Below are 22,007 nucleotides of genomic sequence, written 5' to 3'. Positions count from 1 at the left end.
CACCCACCGCTTCAGAGTATATTACTCCCCAATGTCCAGTCTCTAGACAACAAGGTGGACGAAATTAGGGCAAGGGTTGCCTTCCAGAGAGACATTGGAGATTGTAACATTCTCTGTTTCACGGAAACATGGCTCTCTCGGGATATGTTGTCGGAGTCGGTACAGCCACCAGGTTTCTTCATGCATTGCACCAACGGAAATAAACATCTCTCTGGGAAGAAGAAGGGTGGAGGTGGATGTTTCATGATTCATGGTGTAATCATAACATACATGAACTCAAGTATTTTTGTTCACCTGATCTAGAATTCCTTACCATCAAATGCCGACCACATTAGCTCCCAAGATAATTCTCCTAGATTATAGTCACAGCCGTGTATATAACCCTCCTAGCAGATACCACGATGGCCCTCAAGGAACTTCACTGGACTCAATCTAAACTGGAAACCAAATATCCTGAGCTGCTTTTATTGTACCTGGGGATTTAAAAAAAAGCTAATTTGAGAACAAGGCTACCTAAATTCTATCAGCACATTGTCTGTGGCACGCACACAGGAAATACACTGGGCCACTGCTTCTCTAACTTCTGCGATGCATACAAGGCATCGCTACCCCACCCTCCCTTGTACACGCCTTGCTTCCAGACAAACTAAACACCTTCTTTGCCCGTTTTGAGGATAATACAGTGCCACCGACGCGGCCCGCTACCAAGGACTGCGGACCCCCTCTCTCCTTCTCCGTGGCCAACGTAAGATATTTAAAAGTGTTAACCCTCTCAAGGCTGCTGGCCAAGACGGCATACCTAGCTGCATCCTCAGAGCGTGCACAGACCAGCTGGCTAGTGTGTTTACAGACATATTCAATCACTCCCTACCTCAGTCTGCTGTCGCCACATGCTTCCAGATGGCCACCATTGTTCTAGTACCCAAGAAAGCAACTAAATGATAACTGAACTAAATGACTATTGCCCCGTAGCACTCACTTTTGTCATCATGAAGTGCTTTGAGAGACTAGTAAAGGATCAAATCAGCTCCAACTTACCTGCCACCCTAGACCCACTTCGGTTTGCATACCGCACCAACAGGTCCACAGACGATATAATTGCCATCACACTGCACACTGCCCTATCCCATCTGGACAAGAGGAATACCTATGTCAGAATGCTGTTCATTGACTACAGCTCACCATTCAACACCATAGTACCCTCAAAGCTCATCATGAAGCTTGAGGCCCTGGGTCCTGGACTTTCTGACGGACCGCCCCCAGGTGGTGAAGGTGGTGAACATCTCCACTTCGCTGATCCTCAACACTGGGGACCCACAAGGGTGCGTGCTCAGCCCCCTCCTGTACTCTCTGTTCACCCATGACTGCACGGCCATGCATGCCTCCAACTCAATCATCAAGTTTGCAGATGACACAACAGTAGTGGGCTTGATTACCAACAACTACGAGACAGTGTACACGGAGGAGGTGAGGGCACTCGGAGTGTGGTGTCAGGAAAACAACCTCTCACTCAACTTCAACAAAACAAAGGAGATGATCATGGACTTCAGGAAACAGCAGAGGGAGCACCCACCTATCCACATCTACGGGACAGTAGTGGAGAAGGTGGAATGTTTTAAATTCCTTGGCGTACACATCACGGACGAACTGAAATTATCCCCTAAAACCCACACAAACTTTTACAGATGCACAATTGAGAGGATCTTGTCGGCTCTCCAGAGGGTGGTGCGGTCTGCCCAACGCATCACCGGGGGCAAACTAACTGCCCTCCAGGACACCTATAGCACCCGATGTCACAGGAAGGCCAAAAAGTTCATAAAGGACAACAACCACCCAAGCCTGTTCACCCCACTACCATCCAGAAGACAAGGCCAGTACAGGTGCATGATAGCTGGGACCAAGAGACTGAAAAGCTTCTATCTCAAGGCCATCAGACTGTTAAACAGCCATCACTAACACAGAGAGGCTGCTGCCTACATACAGAATCAAATCATTAGCCACTTTAATAAATGGATCACTAGTCACTTTTAAAAATGCCACTAATAATGTTTACATATCTTACATATCTCATATGTATATACTGTATTTTATACCATCTATTACGTTTTGCCTATGCCACTCGGCCATCTCTCATCCATATATTGAAATGTACATATTCTTATTCCATCCCTTTACATTTGTATAGGTAGTTGTTGTGAAATTGTGAGATTACTTGTTAGATATTACTGCACTGTCGAAACTAGAAGCACAAGTATTTCGCTACACTCTCATTAACATCTGTTAACCATGACTATGTGACCAATAAAATGTGATGATGAATTGATTTGAAGTGCCCATCCATGAAGCCTCAAGGTCATTGGCCATAGATAAAATTATGGCAAAATGGCAAATTATTTTCAATCCTTGTCATATGAAGATAAATAATTAACAGAAATTATAGATAAAACGTATCAGTGCTCATCAGCCATTGGACATAAACATTACACAACAATTTGGAAATCGCAAATTCAACAATGAGTGGTTTGGAAGGAAGTGAGCACAGCACAACAAGGTGAGTTCAAAAAGGTTTTGTATATGTAGAGATATGGGAGATATGTATACTGTAGCTAAGAAAATAATACTAAGTGTATGTTGTGTAGTAAGCTGTTAGTAGCCCATGAGCCTCACGTTAATAATTTGGTCTCTTTTACCCTCTTACTTTTGCCTACTGTTCTGACTTGGTGGTGCATGTGCACGTGTAGCCTATAGCCTGTTTTAGAGAAATGTAATCAACGAATAATGTAAGCGCTTTCATTGTCTGCTTATATGCCCCCGTTATTTATCCTATGGTTCTGACTTGGTGTACAGGGAGAATACTGTAAGAACGGCCCATGTTCTGATTTCTGTCACTGTACATTTCAAAAGTGAAGCACAAATGGTTATATTGACACGTCCATCCTAGCTCGCTCATTAATGTCTTAATCGAAATTACGGATTGCCTCTTATCCACTCGTTGTTCCCTTATGCCATAGTTTATACATCTCAATTGCAGTTGTGTAAAGTATTCAAGTAAAAATACTATATTATATTATTATATTATTATATTATTATATATTATTATAAGTACTACTTAAGTAGTTTTTTGGGGTATCTGTACTTTACTATTTATATTTTTTGACAACTTCTACTTTTACTCCACTACATTCCTGAATAAAATAATGTACTTATTACTCCATACATTTCCCCTGACACCCAAAAGTAGTTGTTATATTTTGAATGCTTAACAGAACAGGAAAAGAGAACATCCCTGGTCACCCTACTGCCTCTTATCTGGCAGACTCACTAAGCACAAATGCTTAATTTATAAATTATGTCGGAGTGTGCCCTTAACTATATGTACATTTTAAAAAACAAGAAAATTGTGCCGTTTGGATTGCCTAATAGAATGAACTAAAATGAAATGATTTATACTTTTACTTTTGATACTTAAGTATATGTTTGCAATTAAATGGACTTTTAACACTTAAGTATATTTAAAACCAAATACTTTTGGACTTTTACTCAAATAGTATTTTATGGGTGGCATTCACTTTTATGGGGCGGCAGGGTAGCCTAGTGGTTAGAGCATTGGACTAATAACCGAAAGGTTGCAAGTTCAAATCCCCGAGCTGACAAGGTACAAATCTGTCATTCAGCCCCTGAACAGGCAGTTAACCCACTGTTCCTAGGCTGTCATTGAAAATAAAAATTTGTTCTTAACTGACTTGCCTAGTAAAATAAAGGTCAAATAAAAAAAATAAAAAAATGGGTGACAGTCCTTTTCTATTAATGTATCTTTACTTTTACTCAAGAATGACAATTGGGTACTTTTTCCACCACTGCTCAATTGTCAGTAGAAACCACATTTGTTTAAACAAGTCAGCCATGTCAGCTATGTTTTTTAAAAGGGAAGGCTGAATGAACTGTTTTGCTGTCAGACAAGGCTTAGCAGTGGTAAGGTGTTGGGACTGCTGTTGAGACAGCTTTGTGTAGGCCTTAACAGTTTGTAGGCACCGTTTGCCACCATTAAAGTGCAATTAATGTATTGTTTAGTGTTGTGTAGTGGCTTTGCTGGCATGCATAATTTTTTATATATATAAAAACAAAATTTGCCCCACCAAGAAGTACATGCTAAAATCACCACTGGCAAGGAATGCCAGTTTTGCATTTCTTTTCTCTCATTAATGGGACGCAACTGAAGAAATCTTAGCTCGATTGAATCTTGTAGGGTAATATTTTCCATATCATTATTTCTCTCTCGTTACAGATTCCTCTCGAGCATCTTTGAACAACATGATATTGCATTGACACTACCATCTCACAGAATGACCGCAGCAGGTAACCTAACGGTATTGTTTGTTGTCATTCTTAAAATTCTAATTCATATTGCGCCAAATTTGCTTTACACCCTATGTTCCATAACGTTGGAATGGAATATATTAATGTTATTTCTAGCTACTAATTAGAAACTGCACCATAAATCCAGCTGCATATCGAATGTTGTGATTGCATAAAGGCCAAGTACTTTGGCAAATGGCAGGAGTGGGATGTTAGCTAATAAGACTGGTACCCAGACTACCATTGACGGCGTACACCATTTTAATGTAGTCAAATGAGTGGAACTAAGTGGAGTCATGTCCAACCAGGTCATCAGGAGGGTTCAGCCAATCGTGAAGAAAATGGACAACTTCAAAAAGGAGATAGCCTTAATGGCGTTGCCCATGCTGTTTTGGACCCTATAATGGCACCTATACAACGATGAGTCCTCTATGGTCCCCTCCAAACTTGGATGCCACTTGACTTCACTGTACTAGCACAGAGTACTCAAACTGTCTTTGGTACTAGCATTTGAATCCCGTGCAGCATTCATTCGGTTTGACTCCAAATATTTTAACACAGAAAATCCATGTGGATGGATTAAATCAACCTCCAACGTTCATTTGGTTGGCTAACAACAATCACGCTCTAGTCTAGTTGGGTTTGTTTACGTTAGGTCCATACGTCCAATGCCTTAGCCAATCACAAATCGCAGAACAAATAGGCGGGACTCAAATCAACCAATGGATGCAACGAACGCCATTCGTTTCCTACGGTCGTCACCAATTACCACAAACAGAAAGTCATAAACTCCGCCTATTTCTACAATGTATCTTATTAAAATCAGATTTTAAACCTAAGCTTAACCGCACTGCTAACTGTATGCCTAACCCTAACTTTAATTAAGACCAAAAAGCTCATTTTTATTTTCATAAAATTGTACGATTTAGCAACTTTGTGGCTGTGGTAACTCGTTTTCTACAGAGAGCATCAACTGTTGAATAGCAGTAGCACAAAACAAAAGGCACGGTAGTGAATGAAGGTAAAAAACAACAACATTTAATTCGAAATCTCACCATACCAATCTAGCTAGGTACTTCTTGATCGTAGGATATGTGTCTTCGGATTGAATTCGCTTTCAATCTTCGCAATTCTAACTAACTGGCCAAATTAGCTAGGTACAGTAGCTAACTTGAACTTGTTCTATTCAGCTAGCATACTGTAGATACCAAAGGTTGTGTTGCTAATGTTAGCTAGCTACTGTTCTTTAACTCTGAAATCAAGGTCAGAATGGATCAGCTCAGCTAGAAGCTAATGCTAAAAAGAGCACGCACTGTTTGTAGCCTGACAATACATAATATTAAAGGAAATAGCTAGTCATTGATTGAGATTAAATGGAACAGTTAAATGTTGTCTTGGACCGGTTAGTTAAATAAAATTATACTGTAGCTATACGTGCATTATATTGTTGACTGTCTATCTTATCGTATGCTGTCTATGCACCAATATTTTTCATAATTTCCTTGTCATTATAGTTGTCTAGTGTATTTTACTAGAAAATGAGAATGGGATTATTATAGGCATGCAGTCATGTAACCCTAACCATATAGCCAGTCCTCTGATCCACCAGAGCCATGTCTTCTGAGGATCCCTTCCAGGACTCTCTAGATGACGATCTAGACTGCTTCTCAGAGCCTGGGAGAGGGAGCAGGATACGCAGCAGTGTCTACACCAAAACTCCAGAGATGGAGAGTAACTGGTGAGGTCCATGAGACACATACACACACTAGCCCACAAACAGCTTTCAGTGTGGATCCAACGGATTTCTAATCCGCTCTCTTTTGTCGTTATACTTAGTTATGGAGACTATGGAGCCACCGGCGGCAAAAGTCCCCTGATGAAAACATTGATGGATGCAGAAGCAGCGGCCAACTCTGCAGCCGTACAGCTCATGTCGTTCAAGGAGATCCTGGAGGATGATTTTGCCGTAATGTGAAGTCCTTTGTAATTGATGTGCTTACAGTGTACCTGTCTTTGTTTTGAGATGCACAACCCGATATCAAAATGTTGAATTCATTAACAACTTGTTAATGTGTCCAAAGTCAAATTTAATTCATCCTTCTATTATAAAGGACTCAAGACACTCTGCCTCTGATAACCGGCGGATGTCAAGGCAGAGAGGCCTTCTGCTGGAGAAGTTGGAGGTCTTTAAACGGATTAACAAGTCTGTTCGACAGCAACTCCAAGACCTGCAGGATGCAGAGGTTGGTCTTATCAACCAGTTATAATCTGATGGCTAATGACTACTACTTCGGGGGCCTGTCAGGTTGCAATTTATAAGGGGGTCATGCTTATGACAATTTTTACAATGCATTATAAGTGGACCATAATGCATTAAACTGTACTTGTGGACTAAAGTCAACTGCAACTTTGTCTTTTTATCTGTTGTGTGAAATAACATGTTTTGACTACCTCTTTTTGTCTCCTTTTTTATTAGGCATCTCGAATGGAGACAGACAAACACATTGATCTCTTACTAAAGAAGCTTACGCAGGCTGAGTGTGATAATCTGGTAAATTGCTCCTCATTTGGGTAAAAAAAGAGGACTTCAGACACTCCAGACCTGTATTTAAACAGTGAAAAATTAACAAAGCGGTGCCAAGGCTGAAGATTTTATATGGTCTGCCAACATGTTATACATTTTACATTTTAGTCCTATTAGCAGACACTCTTATCCAGAGTGATTTACAGGAGCAATTAGGGTTAAGTGCCTTGCTCAAGGACATATCTTTCACCTAGTCGACTCTGGGATTCTATCCAGCAACCTTTCGGTTACTGGCCCAACTCTTGACTGCTGTGCTACCTGCCGCCTAGAGGGTAGGGTAATTCAGTGCAGTAGTTCAGATGGCTCAATGGGTTGAAACATGGTGCTTGAAAGATTAAGGTTGGGGATTTGATTCAATCCTGCATGGGCCACATGTACTGAACTTGTGTGCTACCTTTGTAAGACACTTGGGATAGAAAAGCATCTGCTCCTGTTCACTATACACATATGTAATTTTACTGTTGTACTGTGAGTAAGATAAAAGTTCTTGTTCTTTTGTTTCCACCAGCATTTGAAAAGAAATTTGAACGATAAAGACAAAATGGTGGATGAACTGATGGGTATGCGGAAGAAAGAAATGGTGAGCTTTGGCCTTTAATTTCACATGAAATACAGTCACATCTGAAATTATTGGCACCCTTGATAAAGATTAGCAAACAATTACTGTATAAAATAAATAATACCAAGCTATATTTTATGCTCAAAAAATGGGAAATTATATTATTTTATACAATTACAATACAAAAAAATTAATTATTATCATATTTATTAACATTCTACTTTTTAAGTCAATCTCAGCTTAAGGAACTGTATTGTGGCCTTTCATGGCTTCCTGTTTCACTGGGGTATAAAAATGAGGTAACACGCATGTGAAATCCATTTGTCATCCATCACCAAGGGGAAAGGCAAAGCACTCAGGAATGAAAAGAGAAAAATTATTGTTAAATCAGGCAATAGGTACAAAAAAATGACTGAAAAAACAAATATATCACTATTAGGGCAACAATTAAGAAGTTCAAAACCACTGGAACAGTGGTAAATTTGCCTTCTAGAGGACCTAAGTGCATCTTGTCCCCACGCACAGTAGGGAAGATGGTTCGGGAGGCAAAAGAAATCCAAGGGCCAAGTATTGGAGAATTACAGAATGCATTTTGGAGTCACAAAGTCTCAAAATCTACAATTAGACACCACCTCCATGCCAATAGTCTGGAAAGGTTGCCATAAAAAGAGCCTTCATTGAGAGAAACCAACCAATTTCAATGCCTGGAGTTTGCTAAAGGTCATTGCCACTTGGATTGGAACCAGTGTTATGGTCAGACGAAAATCAAGCTCTTTGGACTTTCACACCGGTGGTGGGCTTGGCCTCTAAAGAAGGATGCATATGCAGAAAATAACCTCATTCCTTCTGCAGGATATGGTGGTGGATCTTTGATGTTATGGTGCTGTTTTGCTTCCAATGGTTCTGGGGCCCTTGTCAACGGCATCATGAACTCTACCAAGTAGTAGGTAATTTTAGCAGGACACCTGGTTGCCTCTCTTACCAGAAAATCAACATTTTGCAATGGTCATTTTCATTGGAAACCTGTGGTTTGAATTGAAGGCTGTGCATAAGCGCAGAATGAAGGATATCGAGGAACTGGAAAGATTCTATATGACGGAATGGTTGGTCTAAGATCCCTACCCAATGTGTTTTCTTCAATATCATAAGACATTATAGAAAAAGGCCAACCACCCTTATCCTCGCAAGCAATTCTATTAATGTAAAATAATCGAATAAAAAATGTTGTTTGAGCCTACAATATATAGTATCTCAGTATTTGTATTTATTTTATACAGTGTTTTTTTTGCTCATCTTCATCAAGCGTGCCAATCATTTTGGATGTGACTACATTTTGTACAACGATAAAACACATTGACAAAGGAATAAATCATACTGTTTGAAAGCAGTGCCCTCACACCAGCTCTTTCTGCTTTGATGCTCCACAGGAGAACACCGAGAATGCGGTCCATGCCACCAAGTCTGTGGAGACCACACGCGCTCACCTGCAGGGCCAGCTACACAGCAAAGAGGCCGACAACAACCGTCTCACCGTGCAGCTCCGGGTAACACACAAGTTCAGGCATCAGTCTATTAGTCAGTCAATCAATCACTATATTGTCTGAGTTGGGAAAGGTGTATTTCTAAGCCTTAACCATTCTGTCTGTAGAATAAGACACCGGTAAAGTAAAGGAGGTAGTTTGCAGTCAGTATTATGCTTCCAGCCTGTGTGTGTGATGTCTGGGACTGTTGGGAAGAAAGACTGTAAAAAGTAGACATTTCTGTTTCACAAAGAATAGTCTTCTATACAACCCATTCAAGACGGATGTCGTCCACGAGTGAAATCCTATCTTGTTTTCACCAGGCTAGAGATAATTATTAAGATATGTTGAAAGGTTAAACAGTCAGTGTTTGTTTCCTGTCTTTCTTTCTCCCAGGGTTTGGAGAGGCAGCTGACTGAGCAGAAGATGGAGATAGATGGTCTGAGGGGGGAGATCTCCAGTGTGTCTGAGAAGGCAGAACAGGAGAAAGAGGGCCTGAAGAAGGCCACCCGTGCCCAGAAACAGAGGGCCGAGAGGTTCGAAGCTGCTGTGGATAAATGTTACACTCAGCTGAGGGAGAAGGTATGTATGGGTAATGTTGGGAGTCAGTTTGGTGTTCATCATTTTCTCGTCCCCAGGGTTTAGTTCAGGCTGGAGAACATGTTTTGAAACCAGGAGATACTACATGTACTTGTCCAATAACACCACAGCTTTTTTTAGTTGTATTTTTGTAATTTTTATTTATTGGTTTTAGATCACAACAGAATCCCAACAAGAGATATACACATTTACCCCCCTCCCCTCCCAACATGAAAAGGAAATAATTAATCTCTACACACCGACAGTCAGCATTTCATAAAACAATATAATGGTACGCCGACACGCACCCACACATGCTTACACACATCTTCTACAGTCGCATACATGCACCCATTCTCACACACATCCACCGACACACAAACACCCATCTCTTTCAAACATGTACATTTTATCTCCTGTTAGGGCCTATAAATATTTGCCAATATAATGTCAGTTTTCTATACTTTTTTCCCATCGTATCTCAGAGTTATTTGGTTTCTTATTCTATGAGTTATCATTTACCAGACTGTAGATTTCATTAATTGTTTCTTTCCAATTTCTTATTTGTGGTGCCAGGGGTTTAAGGCAGTTTCTAGTCATCTGTTTAAGTGCTGTTATTCTCAGAATTCTGAAAAGGTACTTATCATTTTGGAGGACCAGTGTATGAGGAAGGAGCATGTGTTCTGGATTTAGAGAACGTGAGTGTTCAAGCGTATCATCCAGTACTTTATTTACTTCGGTCCAGAAATTATTGAGGACTGGGCAGGAAAATAGTATGTAGATGTGATTAGCCCTGCTCTCCCCACAGTTACGCCAGCAATTTGGTGTGATGTCACAGTTGTATTGTTGTTGTATTATAGGAGTTATGAAACATCTTGACTGAATTTCCCAAGAGAATTCCCTACAGAGTAGAGTTAGTTGTCTTGGACTTGTTCTTCTAGATATGTCCTCCCATTCCTCTGCGGTTGTTACTATTTGCAGCTCGTCTAACCAATTGGTTTTCACTATAATAATAATAATATAATAATATATGCCATTTAGCAGACGCTTTTATCCAAAGCGACTTACAGTCATGTGTGCATACATTCTACGTATGGGTGATCCCGGGAATCGAACCCACTACCCTGGCGTTACAAGCGCCATGCTCTACCAACTGTGCTACAGAAGGACCACAATGTAATGTTCTCATCTTTTGTTTCTTCTCTGATAATTCTGTGCCCCAGCACATTCTTGGCATTTACTTTCTTAGATGTCTTTTCTATCTAATTAAAGGATGTACAGTGCCTTTGGAATGTTTTCAGACCCCTTGACGTTTGCCACATTTTGTTACATTACAGCCAAAAAACCCAATACCGATATAATTTTTTTTTTTAAAAGGCCTTTTAAGTATTATAGTACAGTTACATTTTTGAGACACACACACACTGACCAAAAAGTTATTTTGTTGGCATTTGCTTACACTACCGTTCAAAAGTTTGGGGTCACTTGGAAAGGTCTTTATTTTTGAAAGAAAAGCACGTTTTTTTTTGTCCATTAATTAAAATAACATCAAATTGATCAGAAATACAGTGTAGACATCGTTAATGTTGTAAATGACTTTTGTAGCTGGAAACGGCTCATTTAACAAAAATATGAATATCTACACAGGCATACAGAGAGAGGCCCATTATTAGCAACCATCACTCCTGTGTTCCAATGGCACGTTGTGTTAGCTAATCCAAGTTGATCATTTTAAAAGGCTAATTGATCATTAGAAAACCCTTTTGCAATTATGTTAGCATAGCTGAAAACGGTTGTCCTGCTGAAATACATCTGGCCTTCTTTAGAACTTTATTCTGAAATGTGTCAGTCTATTCTTGTTCTGAGAAATGACGTTTTTTTGTTGATACAGCATCGTCTTTATATCCGAAAATAATAATTTTGGGTATAAACTTTCTAAGGGCTCCATCTGAATTCATCCCCCCCCCGACGTTCCTCTTCACTGCCACTCACAACTTTTTCTCCACTTGCACAGTTTGCTTATCCGTCTGTCTACATGTAGCGGTTGATGCTGGGTTCATCCATACAATAATGGATTTTAGTTGGTCGGCCTGGGCTTGTTTTATGTTTAATTGTTTTAAGTTTGACACGGGCTTTTCTTGCTCCCCAGATGAATTTCCTCAGGAATGTGTCCCACCTTTTTAAAAGTATTTGGAGTAATAGTGATTGGTTGATTCTGGAACAGGAATACACTTTATGGGAGAATGTTAATTTGAATCGTTTTCCATTCTTCCTGTTCTTGTTAAAGGTACTAATTTCCATCTTTTGTAGGTCCTGTTTATGCTGAATTTCCAGTGTTCCTAACTTATACTGATGCAGTTTCATCAGATCTTAGTATTTGAGTTTGTTTTGATGTCTTGGGATATTGGTTGACCTACCATCATTCTGTCTGATTTCACTGTATTTAGTCTGTACTGAGATACGACACTTGTTGTGCTTCATCCATAGTGGTGGGAACTGACTGGTAGGTTTGCTCAGTCGAGCATTTCATCGTCTGCATATATTGCTAAGTTGTGTTCTTCCTGATCGATGTGTAGACGTTGTATTTTCTGATTGTTTGTTATACACTGAGTGTACAAAACATTAGGAACACCTTCCTGATATTGAGTTGCACCCCCTTTTGCCCTCAGAACGGCCTCAATTCGTCGGGGCATGGACTCTATAAGGTATCAAAAGCGTTCCACAGGGATGCTGGCCCATGTTGACTCCAATGCTTCCCACAGTTGTTAAGTTGGCTGGATGTCCTTTGGGTGGTGGACCATTCTTGATACACAAGGGAAACTGTTGAGCATGAAAAACCCAGCAGTGTTGTAGTTCTTGACGCACTCAAAACGGTGTGTCTGGCAACTGCTACGATACCCCATTCAAAGGCACTGAAATCTTTTGTCTTGACCATTCACCCTCTGATTGGCACACATACACAATCCATGTCTCAATTGTCTCAAGGCTTAAAACTCCTTCTTTAACCTGTCCTTCATCTACACTGATTCGAAGTAGATTTAACAGGTGACATTAAGTTATCATAGCTTTCACCTGGGCAGTCTGTCATAGAAAGAGCCGAGTGAGTTCCTAATGTTTTGTGCACTCATTGTATTTTCATCTAACGGTTCCATCCTTAAAATGAAGATGGAAGGCTTTTTATAACTTTTGTTACGGTGTTCCCTACTGAACGCGACCCAGGTATTCCGTTGTTCCTTGCCAGTGACGGTAAACTGATTTATGTTCTGTGGCATGATGACATGTAGGATGTTCAGCTGGCGGAGGCTTGTTCAGAGAGGGACACATGGAGGAGTCAACAGGAGCAGAAGACAAATGCGAGAATTCTGCTTGATGCACAGATAGGACTACTGAAAGGGTATGTCGTTTCTCATTTTGACCTGGACAAAGGCTGGCATATTAATCCAGGTCTTTGAGGCAATCAATGTTGTTCTTTTCATTTGCAAAGCTTTTCACATTTTCTCCTCACAGAAAGTAGAAGTGGGCAAGTGGCAATTGCTTATTGACGTTTCATTACAGCCAAATAGCCGACATTACTGCAAAGCTACAGAAGGAGAGTGACGAATTCACTGCTGCAAACGAGGTCTTACTGCTAAAAGTGGAAAAACTCTACGCTGAAAACGGCGACATTGGCCTTGAGAACGCAACCCTCAAGGTAGGACAATTAAACACCAATATAGACCTTTTAAGTTGTGTATGCACCAACCAAAAACTATTGATTTACTTCACCTTGAGCCATGGATTAGCCCCAACTACCACATCTATATACACATTTTGTAAACTATTACATCTAATTGCTTAGATAACAAACCTAGCTCTACTGCTTTTGAATTTGTGTACCTTTTCTGTTTATTCTAACATGTAAAACGTCTTCCCACCTTAATACAGGATGATATGTTTCTACACTCCCCTCTATATGTATTTAGACAGTCACGCTAACATTTTACATTTGGCTCTATACTCCAGCATTTTGGATTTGAGGTCAAATGTTTCATATGAGGCGACAGTACAGAATCTCACCTTTTTTTATTTGAGGGTTTTTCCATGCATGTTTTACCATTTAGAAATGAAAACACTTTATATGTCTAGTCCACCCATTTGGCCAAATTCACATATAGTGTATTAAAATGGTAAAAAGTTTGGTATTTGGTCCCATATTCCTTGCACTCAATGACTACCTCAAGCTTGTGACTACAAACTTGTTGCATGCATTTGCAGTTTGTTTTGGTTGTGTTTCGGGTTATATTTTTACCCAAAAGGAACTGAATGGTGAAAGTAAGAATAGTTTCTGAACACTTCTACATTAATGTGTATGCTACTATGATCATGGATAATCATGAATGAATCGCGGATAATCACGAGTAGTAAGGCTTACAGTGGTAGAAATAGCATACCCTCTGAAAATGCTAACCTTCCCTGTTATTGGTAATGATGAGCGGTTAGCATGTTTTGTTGTATCCTCTGTAATCTTCTCACTCATCATTATTCATGATTCATTCATGATTTTTCCTAATCATGGCATTATCAGGATTAATTTACATGTGTTCAGAAACATTTTACCCACTCACTTAGAAAGAATTACTCATCGTGCAGTTCCTATTAGGCAAAACATGATCTAAAACACAACTACAACAGTCTCACAAGCTTGACGTAGTCATTGTGTGGCAGGAATGCCGGACCAAATACTACACTTTTGATCACTTTAATACACTTTGAGGGAATTTGTCCAAATACTTATGACTTCTTCAACTGGGGGGACTAGATACATAAAGTGCTTCCATACCCTCAAAATAAAATGTCGCCTGATCTCAAATCTAAAACGCTGGAGCCCAGAGCCACATTTTTTAAATGTTAGCGTCACAGTCCGAACACCTATGGAGGGGGAGTGTATGTATGGTTATTAGTGTGTGGTTTGCTCCCACCATGTTTAGGATTCTATTTGTGTATTTATCTCCGGTTCCAGGCGTCCATCGTTGAGTTGGAGCTGCAGCTGGTCCATTCTAAAGCGGCGCTGAAAGAGGAGAGCGCCGTCTCACAGGAGAGGAAAGACCAAGCAGAACAGCATCAGAGTCAGGCAGGGATCCCGCACCCCACCACACTTCCAAGTTCCCATACCCACTGAATCCTATAGGAATGTATTGAGAGACTAAAAGGGTAAGGCAGCAGCTGTCTGTTTTATTCGCCTCTTATTGCCTCCCATCTCTCAGGTGGCAGAGCTTCAACTGGAGGTGGAGGATCTGAAGATGAAGTTGGATGGTTTTCTGAGGGAAGCAGAGAACACCAGCGAAGGAAGAGATGCGGAAGTGAAAAAGGTGAAGTCTTCTGTTGGCTACATTCAAATCAAATCAAAGTCTTCTTTGTCACGTGCGCCGAATACAACCGGTGTAGACCTTACAGTGAAATGCCGAATACAACCGGTGTAGACCTTACAGTGAAATGCCGAATACAACCGGTGTAGACCTTGCAGTGAAATGCCGAATACAACCGGTGTAGACCTTGCAGTGAAATGCCGAATACAACCGGTGTAGACCTTACAGTGAAATGCCGAATACAACCGGTGTAGACCTTACAGTGAAATGCCGAATACAACCGGTGTAGACCTTAGAGTGAAATGCCGAATACAACCGGTGTAGACCTTAGAGTGAAATGCCGAATACAACCGGTGTAGACCTTACAGTGAAATGCCGAATACAACCGGTGTAGACCTTACAGTGAAATGCCGAATACAACCGGTGTAGACCTTACAGTGAAATGCCGAATACAACCGGTGTAGACCTTACAGTGAAATGCCGAATACAACCGGTGTAGACCTTACAGTGAAATGCCGAATACAACCGGTGTAGACCTTACAGTGAAATGCTTACTTACAGACTCTAACCAACAGTGCAAAAAAAGGTATTAGGTGAACAATGGGTAAGTAGAAAAATAAAAACGACAGTAAAAAGACAGTGAAAAATAACAGTATCGAGGCTACATACCGTATCGAGGCTACATACAGTAGTGAGGCTATAACAGTAGCGAGCCTTTATACCGTAGCGAGGCTATATACAGTAGTGAGGCTATAACAGTAGCGAGGCTTTATACAGTAGCGAGGCTACATACAGGCACCGGTTAGTCAGGCTGATTGAGGTAGTATGTACATGAATGTATAGTTAATGTGACTGCATATATGATCAACAGAGAGTAGCAGCAGCTTTGTCTTAAAGGGATCATTCTGGATTTTGGCAATGAGCTGGCATGCTAGTAGATAACCATAGACTTCCAGTTATTGCGCTAAAGCTAGTTAGCATTTTCTCGCAAAACAAGCTCTAAATTCCTTCATACTGGACACGAGACATAAAAATGGTATCTACAAGTTCATCTCACTCTAGGGAAGTAGATAAAGGGCCTTGTTGCCAAAAATCCCAAAGTATCTCTTTAAATTGGTTTGTGTCGTTCATAATTAAAGCAAGAGAGGGCTCACTCAACAGAGTAGAATATCAAATTGCTTGAAATAGTTTGAGACACAAACACTACTTGGTTCAGTAAAATTAAAATGAATGTGATATCCTGTATGTTTTGATATTTGTTTACTAACATTTGTAGTTGTTTCTGGTCTTTCCCGTACCCACGCATGTGCTGTTAACCATTTCAAAGTGCACAGCTTCACATTTATCCTCGGCGTAAAAACCAACGTATGCTGTCATTTTAGAATTCAGTGATCACTGGGGTTCCCTAGTCTGCATCCAACTATCGACACGTCAGTTTAACAGGACTGGAACTTAACTGCTGCTTCTGATTAAACCACATTTTGCTGAAAGCCTTCAAAATATTCTCTCTGAGGGGAAAAAAAACCCACATCTGTGGTGAATGGCCATGCCCTGCTTCCGCATACATTACCTATGCTTCGGTTCCCAGTCAGGGTCCAGTCGGTGAAAGCTACTCAGAGAGGTGCAGCCAATCAGTCACTAACATTTCTCTGCTCCCCTGCCTTGCCGGCCTGCACGCCCCTCCCCCGGGACCCCAGGTGAGGCTGGAGCTGGAGGGGCGCGTGAGGGAACTGGAAGAGTACCCCGAGTTACTGGGCACCGCGGAGCAGAGTCTGGCGGAGTGCCAGGACAACCTGAGGCGCTCGGAGAAGAGATGTGCAGACAAGGCAGAGGCCATTAGACAACTGCAGGTTAAGGTGTGCTTATGACGAAATGTCATTTGTCGATGGGCAAGTAAGCACTGAGGTGGTGGAGTACAGTATCTACCACCAGATGTCAGTCAAACCCCATGTATGGTTTCCCATTATACTGTTAGAATTACATCTCCATGTTATTCTAGTGCATCCCTCGCTTCCTGCTTTGAGTTGGTGTTGAAGTTTGTGATTGGATATACTTGGATTGCAGTAAAAAAAAAAGTTAGGTCGAAAGCCCTATGTGCCCCTTTTTGTAGTTTTGTAAAGCTGTGATGATCACCTTCAACTGTTTTAAAATGTGTTTCTATGAATGTTTCGGCGCTGTCCAATCAACGCTTGCCTTTTTTTGAATGTTCCTCATATCACCGTTGTACAGTGTTGTGTGCTGTGTTGGTGACTCTTTAGTGTTGCGCTGTATATGTGTGAACCCCCATTCAAGTCCCTGTTAGTCAAGACTATTCAACTGAACATACATTCAGCATCTGTCATATCATTGAGTCATAGTCCAACCACATGTTTTTTTTTTTGCCTAACCACCAAGGTATGATTATTGTGCGTCCAGGTGGAGAGACAGGGGGAGAAGACGAGGTCATCGATGGACATGAAGGAGTCTATCCACGAGGCCAACTCACAGCTACGGCAAAAATGGGAGGCTCTTCAAAGGTAAGGTTATTACTACTTTCTCTTCTTTCGTTTTGCTTTTTGGTTTTCAAACTAGATTCCTCTGTATTTCTCATGTCAAAGTACATTAGCGACATTGAAGATGTATTGTTTTTTTATATACGTTTTTACGCCTGCCCTGGGTGAATTCTGAAATGTTCTGAAATGTTAATGTACTGCTTGTGACTTGGGTATGGGTTACGAATGTGTTATGAATGGGTTCCTTATGCATTGCCGATGATGTATTCCAGGCAGATGGAGGAGCTTCATGGGGAGAACCAGGAGCTGGTCCGTAGGCTGGCAGGGCAGGAGGAGTCGCTACACTACAGCAGCAGGCAGCTAGAACAGCGCTCAGCAGACTGCCAGGCTCTCAACAGACAACTGGAGGCAGCAGTGGCCGATGTCAGGCAACAGGTACTCTGGGGTTAAATTTCTCCGTCACTGCGACGGATTTTCCTCGTCATTTTTGTTGTTGTTTTTGTTTTAAGTTTTAGATTGAAAAGGACTGGAATTGGTGAAACTTGAAGTTTTAAAACATGTACAAAATTATTCTATTTCCTTAAAAGCATGATGTTCATTATGCAGGTTAACCTGGCCCCAGACAATGGATCTGAGATCGGCCTAAGTTTCAGTGGTGGGATTATTTTTTTTACTTTAACCCCTAGGTTACTGTATGATTGCTCCTGGATAGGATATTTTAATGTGTGGATGTGGACAGTATGTAATGCTCATACACTCAGCATATGGTTTTATTCAAATCCAGTGTATGTGTACATAGAAGCAAATTCAAATGCTCAGAATAAAGGTTCATATTAAGTGGAACCAATGTTCCCCGAAGGGGAATGGAAAGGCACAGAAGCGAATTGAAGATAGTGTTTTTTAGGGGATGAGTTCCTGTCGATATGTGTGGTTTTCTTTTTGACACATCTCATAATCTTTATTTATCTCATGCCGAGGTTTCCAAAGTCAAAGACAAAGCCGTCTCCAGAGAAAGTTCCCTTCAGACCAGAATCCTGGAGCTGGAGGCTGAGAAGAGCAGAAGAGAGAATGAGCTGAAACATATGAAACAAAGCAAGCAGTCAGTAAGTACCAGACACAATCACATACAGTGCCTTCAGAAAGAATTCACATCCCTAGACTTTTTCCACATTGTGTTGCGTTACAGACAAATTTAAAATCTAAGTTTTTTTTGGTGTGACTGGCCGACACACAATACCCCATATTGTCAGTGGAATTATGTTTTTCAACATTTTGACAAATGTAATAAAAAATGAAAAGCTAAAATGTCTTGATTAAGTATTGTACCTCTTTTTTTTAAATGGCAAGCCTAAATAAATTAAGGAGTAGAAATGGGCTTTTACAAGTCCCATAATAAGTTGCATGGACTCTGTGTAATAATAGTTTTTAATGTAATTTTTGAATGACAACATCATCTCTGGACCGCATACATACAATTATCTGTAAGGTCCCTCAAACACAGATTCAACCAAAGACCAGGGAGGTTTTCCAATGCCTCGCAAAGAAGGGCACCTATTGGTAGATTGGTTTAAAAAAATTTTTAAAAAAGCAGACATTGAATATCCCTTTGAGTATGGTGAAGTTATTAATTCCACTTTGGATGGTGTATCAATACACCCAGTCACTACAAAGATACAGGCTTCCTTCCTAATTCAGTTGCCAAAGAGGAAGGAAACCGCTCAGTGATTTCACCATGATGCAATTTTTAAAAACATTTTGAGTTTAATGGCTGTGATAAGGGAAAAGTGAGGATGGATCAACAAACATTCCAGTTACTCCACAATGCTAAGCTAATTGACAGGGTGAAAAGAAGGAAGCATGTACAGAATAAAAATATTCCAAAAAATGCATCCTGTTTGCAACAAGGCATTAAAGTAATACTGCAAAAAAATTGTGTAAAAGCAATACACTTTTTGTCCTGAACACAAAGTGTTATGTTTGGGGCAAATCCATCACAACACATTACTGAGTACCACTCCATATTTTCAAGCATAGTGGTGGCTGCATCATGTTATTGGAGGGCCAGTAGGAGGCACTCTTTCCTCTGGTTTAAAAAAAATATATCCCAATGCCCCAGGGCAGTGATTGGGGACACTGCCCTGTGTAGGGTGCAGTCTTTCGGATGGGACGTTAAACGGGTGTCCTGACTCTCTGAGGTCATTAAAGATCCCATGGCACTTATCGTAAGAGTAGGGGTGTTAACCCCGGTGTCCTGGCTAAATTCCCAATCTGGCCCTCAAAACCATCATGGTCACCTAATAATCCCCAGTTTACAATTGGCTCATTAATCCCCCTCCTCTCCCCTGTAACTATTCCCCAGGTCGTTGCTGCAAATGAGAACATGTTCTCAGTCAACTTACCTGGTAAAATAACGGATAAATAATTATTTTATTTTATCATTAAGGGCTGGGGAGTTTCTCAGGATAAAAAGAAACGGAATGGAGCTAAGCACAGGCAAAAACCTGTTTGTCTGCTTTCCACCAGACACTGGGAGGTGAATTCACATTTCAGCAGGACAATAACCTAAAACACAAGGCCAAATCTACATTGGAGTTGCATACCAAGGCCAAATCTACAAAGGTGTTGCTTACCAAGAAGACTGTGAATGTTCCTGAGTGCCCGAGTTACAGTTTTTACTTAAATCTACTTGAAAATCTATGGCAAGACCTGAAAAAGTTTCTCTAGCAATGATCAACAACCAATTTGACAGAGCTTGAAGAATTACAAGTATTGACTCAGGGGTGTGAATACTTATGTAAATGAGATTTTCATTTTGAATACATTTGCTAAAATCTCGAAAAACATGCTTTCACTTTGTCATTTATAGGGTATTGTGTGTAGATGGGGGATATTGTAGCTACTATAGCCTACTGCAAACCATGTGACATTTTCCCCCATATCCCTCAAAGCTAATGAGAACACATTACATTACTTTTTGATGCCATACAATACGCAATGAATAAGACCATTTTTCTATTTTAAAGCATAGTAGTACATACTGTACATTTGTCAGGTCAGTGGCTTGATTCCTTGGTGAATGAAATCATGTTAAGTGTTTAACTGTTGTTTTGAGTTTGAGCGTAAAGCCTTATTGTCCTATTTGTATGAGCATATTTTCTGAGATTGTTGTTTTTACCTTGACTGCACTACAAATATTCAAATTTGGACAATAAAGAGATTGATTGGTTGTGTTGCTCTGCAGGCTGAGAAGCAATTTGAGGTGCGTCTAAAGGACCTGCAGCTCAGTCTGGACCAGTCAAAAAGCCACAAACAGAGCATTCAGAACTACGTAGACTTCCTCAAAAACTCTTACGCCACCATGTTTGACGAGGGACTACCACAGGCACCGTCTAGTTTTGGATCATCCTACTTTTTAAAATGATGATTACTCCGGTATGTGTGTTTGTGGTGTGTAATGTGTATTATAGGTTCAATCATGTACAATATATGAGCATTATTTAAGAATAATGTGTTTGGGAAGCAATGAATCGTCACATATACATTTTATGTTCGATAAAGTCCATGTAAATGTTTATATAGATCAGCTAATACTTTTTTTTTGTCCATTTATAAATAGAATTTCAATAAAGTTTATAATGGCATATTGTATAGACTGTTTTCATCACAGAATCCAATTACAGAACCGCCACAGCCAATGTGTTTTTCTCTAGTCTTAAGTTTGTATATCACTCTTCGTGCTGTGCAGGACGTGGGAGCCTCTGAGAGCCAGTTTCATGTTCTGTTTGGGATCTCACTGTATCCAGGGCTTTGCTCATGAGTTGTCTGTCAACACTTTGCATAACATTAGGAGGAGAGGAAACAATCTGATGTAATGCCAACATCTGAAAACAAGGTTCAGTTGTCAGGATCTCCAGATATCCAATATAGAACCAACAAACAGTCTTGGTTATAGTACCAGTCAAAGTTTGGACACACCTACTCATTCAAGGGTTTTTAATTACTTTTACTGTTTTCTACATTGTAGAATAATAGGGAAGACATCACAATTATGAAATAGCACATATGGAATCATGTAGTAACCAAAAAAGTGTTAAACAACTCAAAATACACTGCTCAAAAAAATAAAGGGAACACTAAAATAACACATCCTAGATCTGAATGAATTAAATATTCTTATGAAATACTTTTTTCATTACATAGTTGAATGTGCTGACAACAAAATCACAGAAATTATCAATGGAAATCAAATTTATCAACCCGTGGAGGTCTGGATTTGGAGTCACACTCAAAATTAAAGTGGAAAACCACACTACAGGCTGATCCAACTTTGATGTAATGTCCTTAAAACAAGTTCAAATGAGGATCAGTAGTGTGTGTGGCCTCCACGTGCCTGTATGACCTCCCTACAACACCTGGGCATGCTCCTGATGAGGTGGTGGATGGTCTCCTGAGGGATCTCCTCCCAGACCTGGACTAAAGCATCCTCCAACTCCTGGACAGTCTGGTGCAATGTGGCGTTGGTGGATGGAGCGAGACATGATTTCCCAGATGTGCTCAATTGGATTCATGTCT

At 40.4% G+C, this 22,007-nt stretch overlaps 1 protein-coding gene and 1 long non-coding RNA gene across 5 annotated transcripts; one reads left to right on the top strand and one right to left on the bottom strand.

Annotated features, from left to right (window-relative positions):
• Positions 1-5,152: 5,152 nt before the first annotated feature.
• LOC118394845 (outer dense fiber protein 2-like) lies at positions 5,153-21,076 on the top strand. Of its 3 annotated transcripts, none has more exons than XM_035788434.2 (17): positions 5,153-5,377; positions 5,966-6,094; positions 6,193-6,322; positions 6,468-6,599; positions 6,833-6,907; positions 7,449-7,520; positions 8,927-9,043; positions 9,416-9,601; positions 12,883-12,992; positions 13,154-13,289; positions 14,598-14,708; positions 14,842-14,946; positions 16,641-16,799; positions 17,359-17,459; positions 17,708-17,870; positions 18,413-18,538; positions 20,677-21,076. In XM_035788434.2, exons 2-17 carry the CDS (start codon positions 5,970-5,972, stop codon positions 20,854-20,856), a joined length of 2,028 nt encoding a protein of 675 aa, XP_035644327.1. In that variant the 5' UTR covers positions 5,153-5,377; positions 5,966-5,969; the 3' UTR covers positions 20,857-21,076. The 3 variants fall into 3 exon arrangements, with proteins under 3 accessions (XP_035644327.1, XP_035644328.1, XP_035644329.1); XM_035788435.2 differs by having other exon boundaries at positions 5,950-6,094; XM_035788436.2 differs by lacking the exon at positions 16,641-16,799 and having other exon boundaries at positions 5,155-5,377.
• Positions 14,953-15,918, bottom strand: LOC127907642 (uncharacterized). Of its 2 annotated transcripts, none has more exons than XR_008065262.1 (3): positions 15,480-15,918; positions 15,235-15,409; positions 14,953-15,199 (listed from the first exon to the last, which is right to left on the bottom strand). It is a non-coding gene; the product is annotated as an uncharacterized LOC127907642 (long non-coding RNA). The 2 variants fall into 2 exon arrangements; XR_008065261.1 differs by having other exon boundaries at positions 15,235-15,374.
• Positions 21,077-22,007: the final 931 nt, after the last annotated feature.

The sequence above is a fragment of the Oncorhynchus keta genome, chromosome 15 (assembly GCF_023373465.1).
Source record: "Oncorhynchus keta strain PuntledgeMale-10-30-2019 chromosome 15, Oket_V2, whole genome shotgun sequence".
Classification (NCBI taxonomy): domain Eukaryota; kingdom Metazoa; phylum Chordata; class Actinopteri; order Salmoniformes; family Salmonidae; genus Oncorhynchus; species Oncorhynchus keta.
The sequence above is the reverse complement of the archived record's forward strand: the minus strand, read 5'-3'. Positions and strand labels throughout refer to the sequence as shown.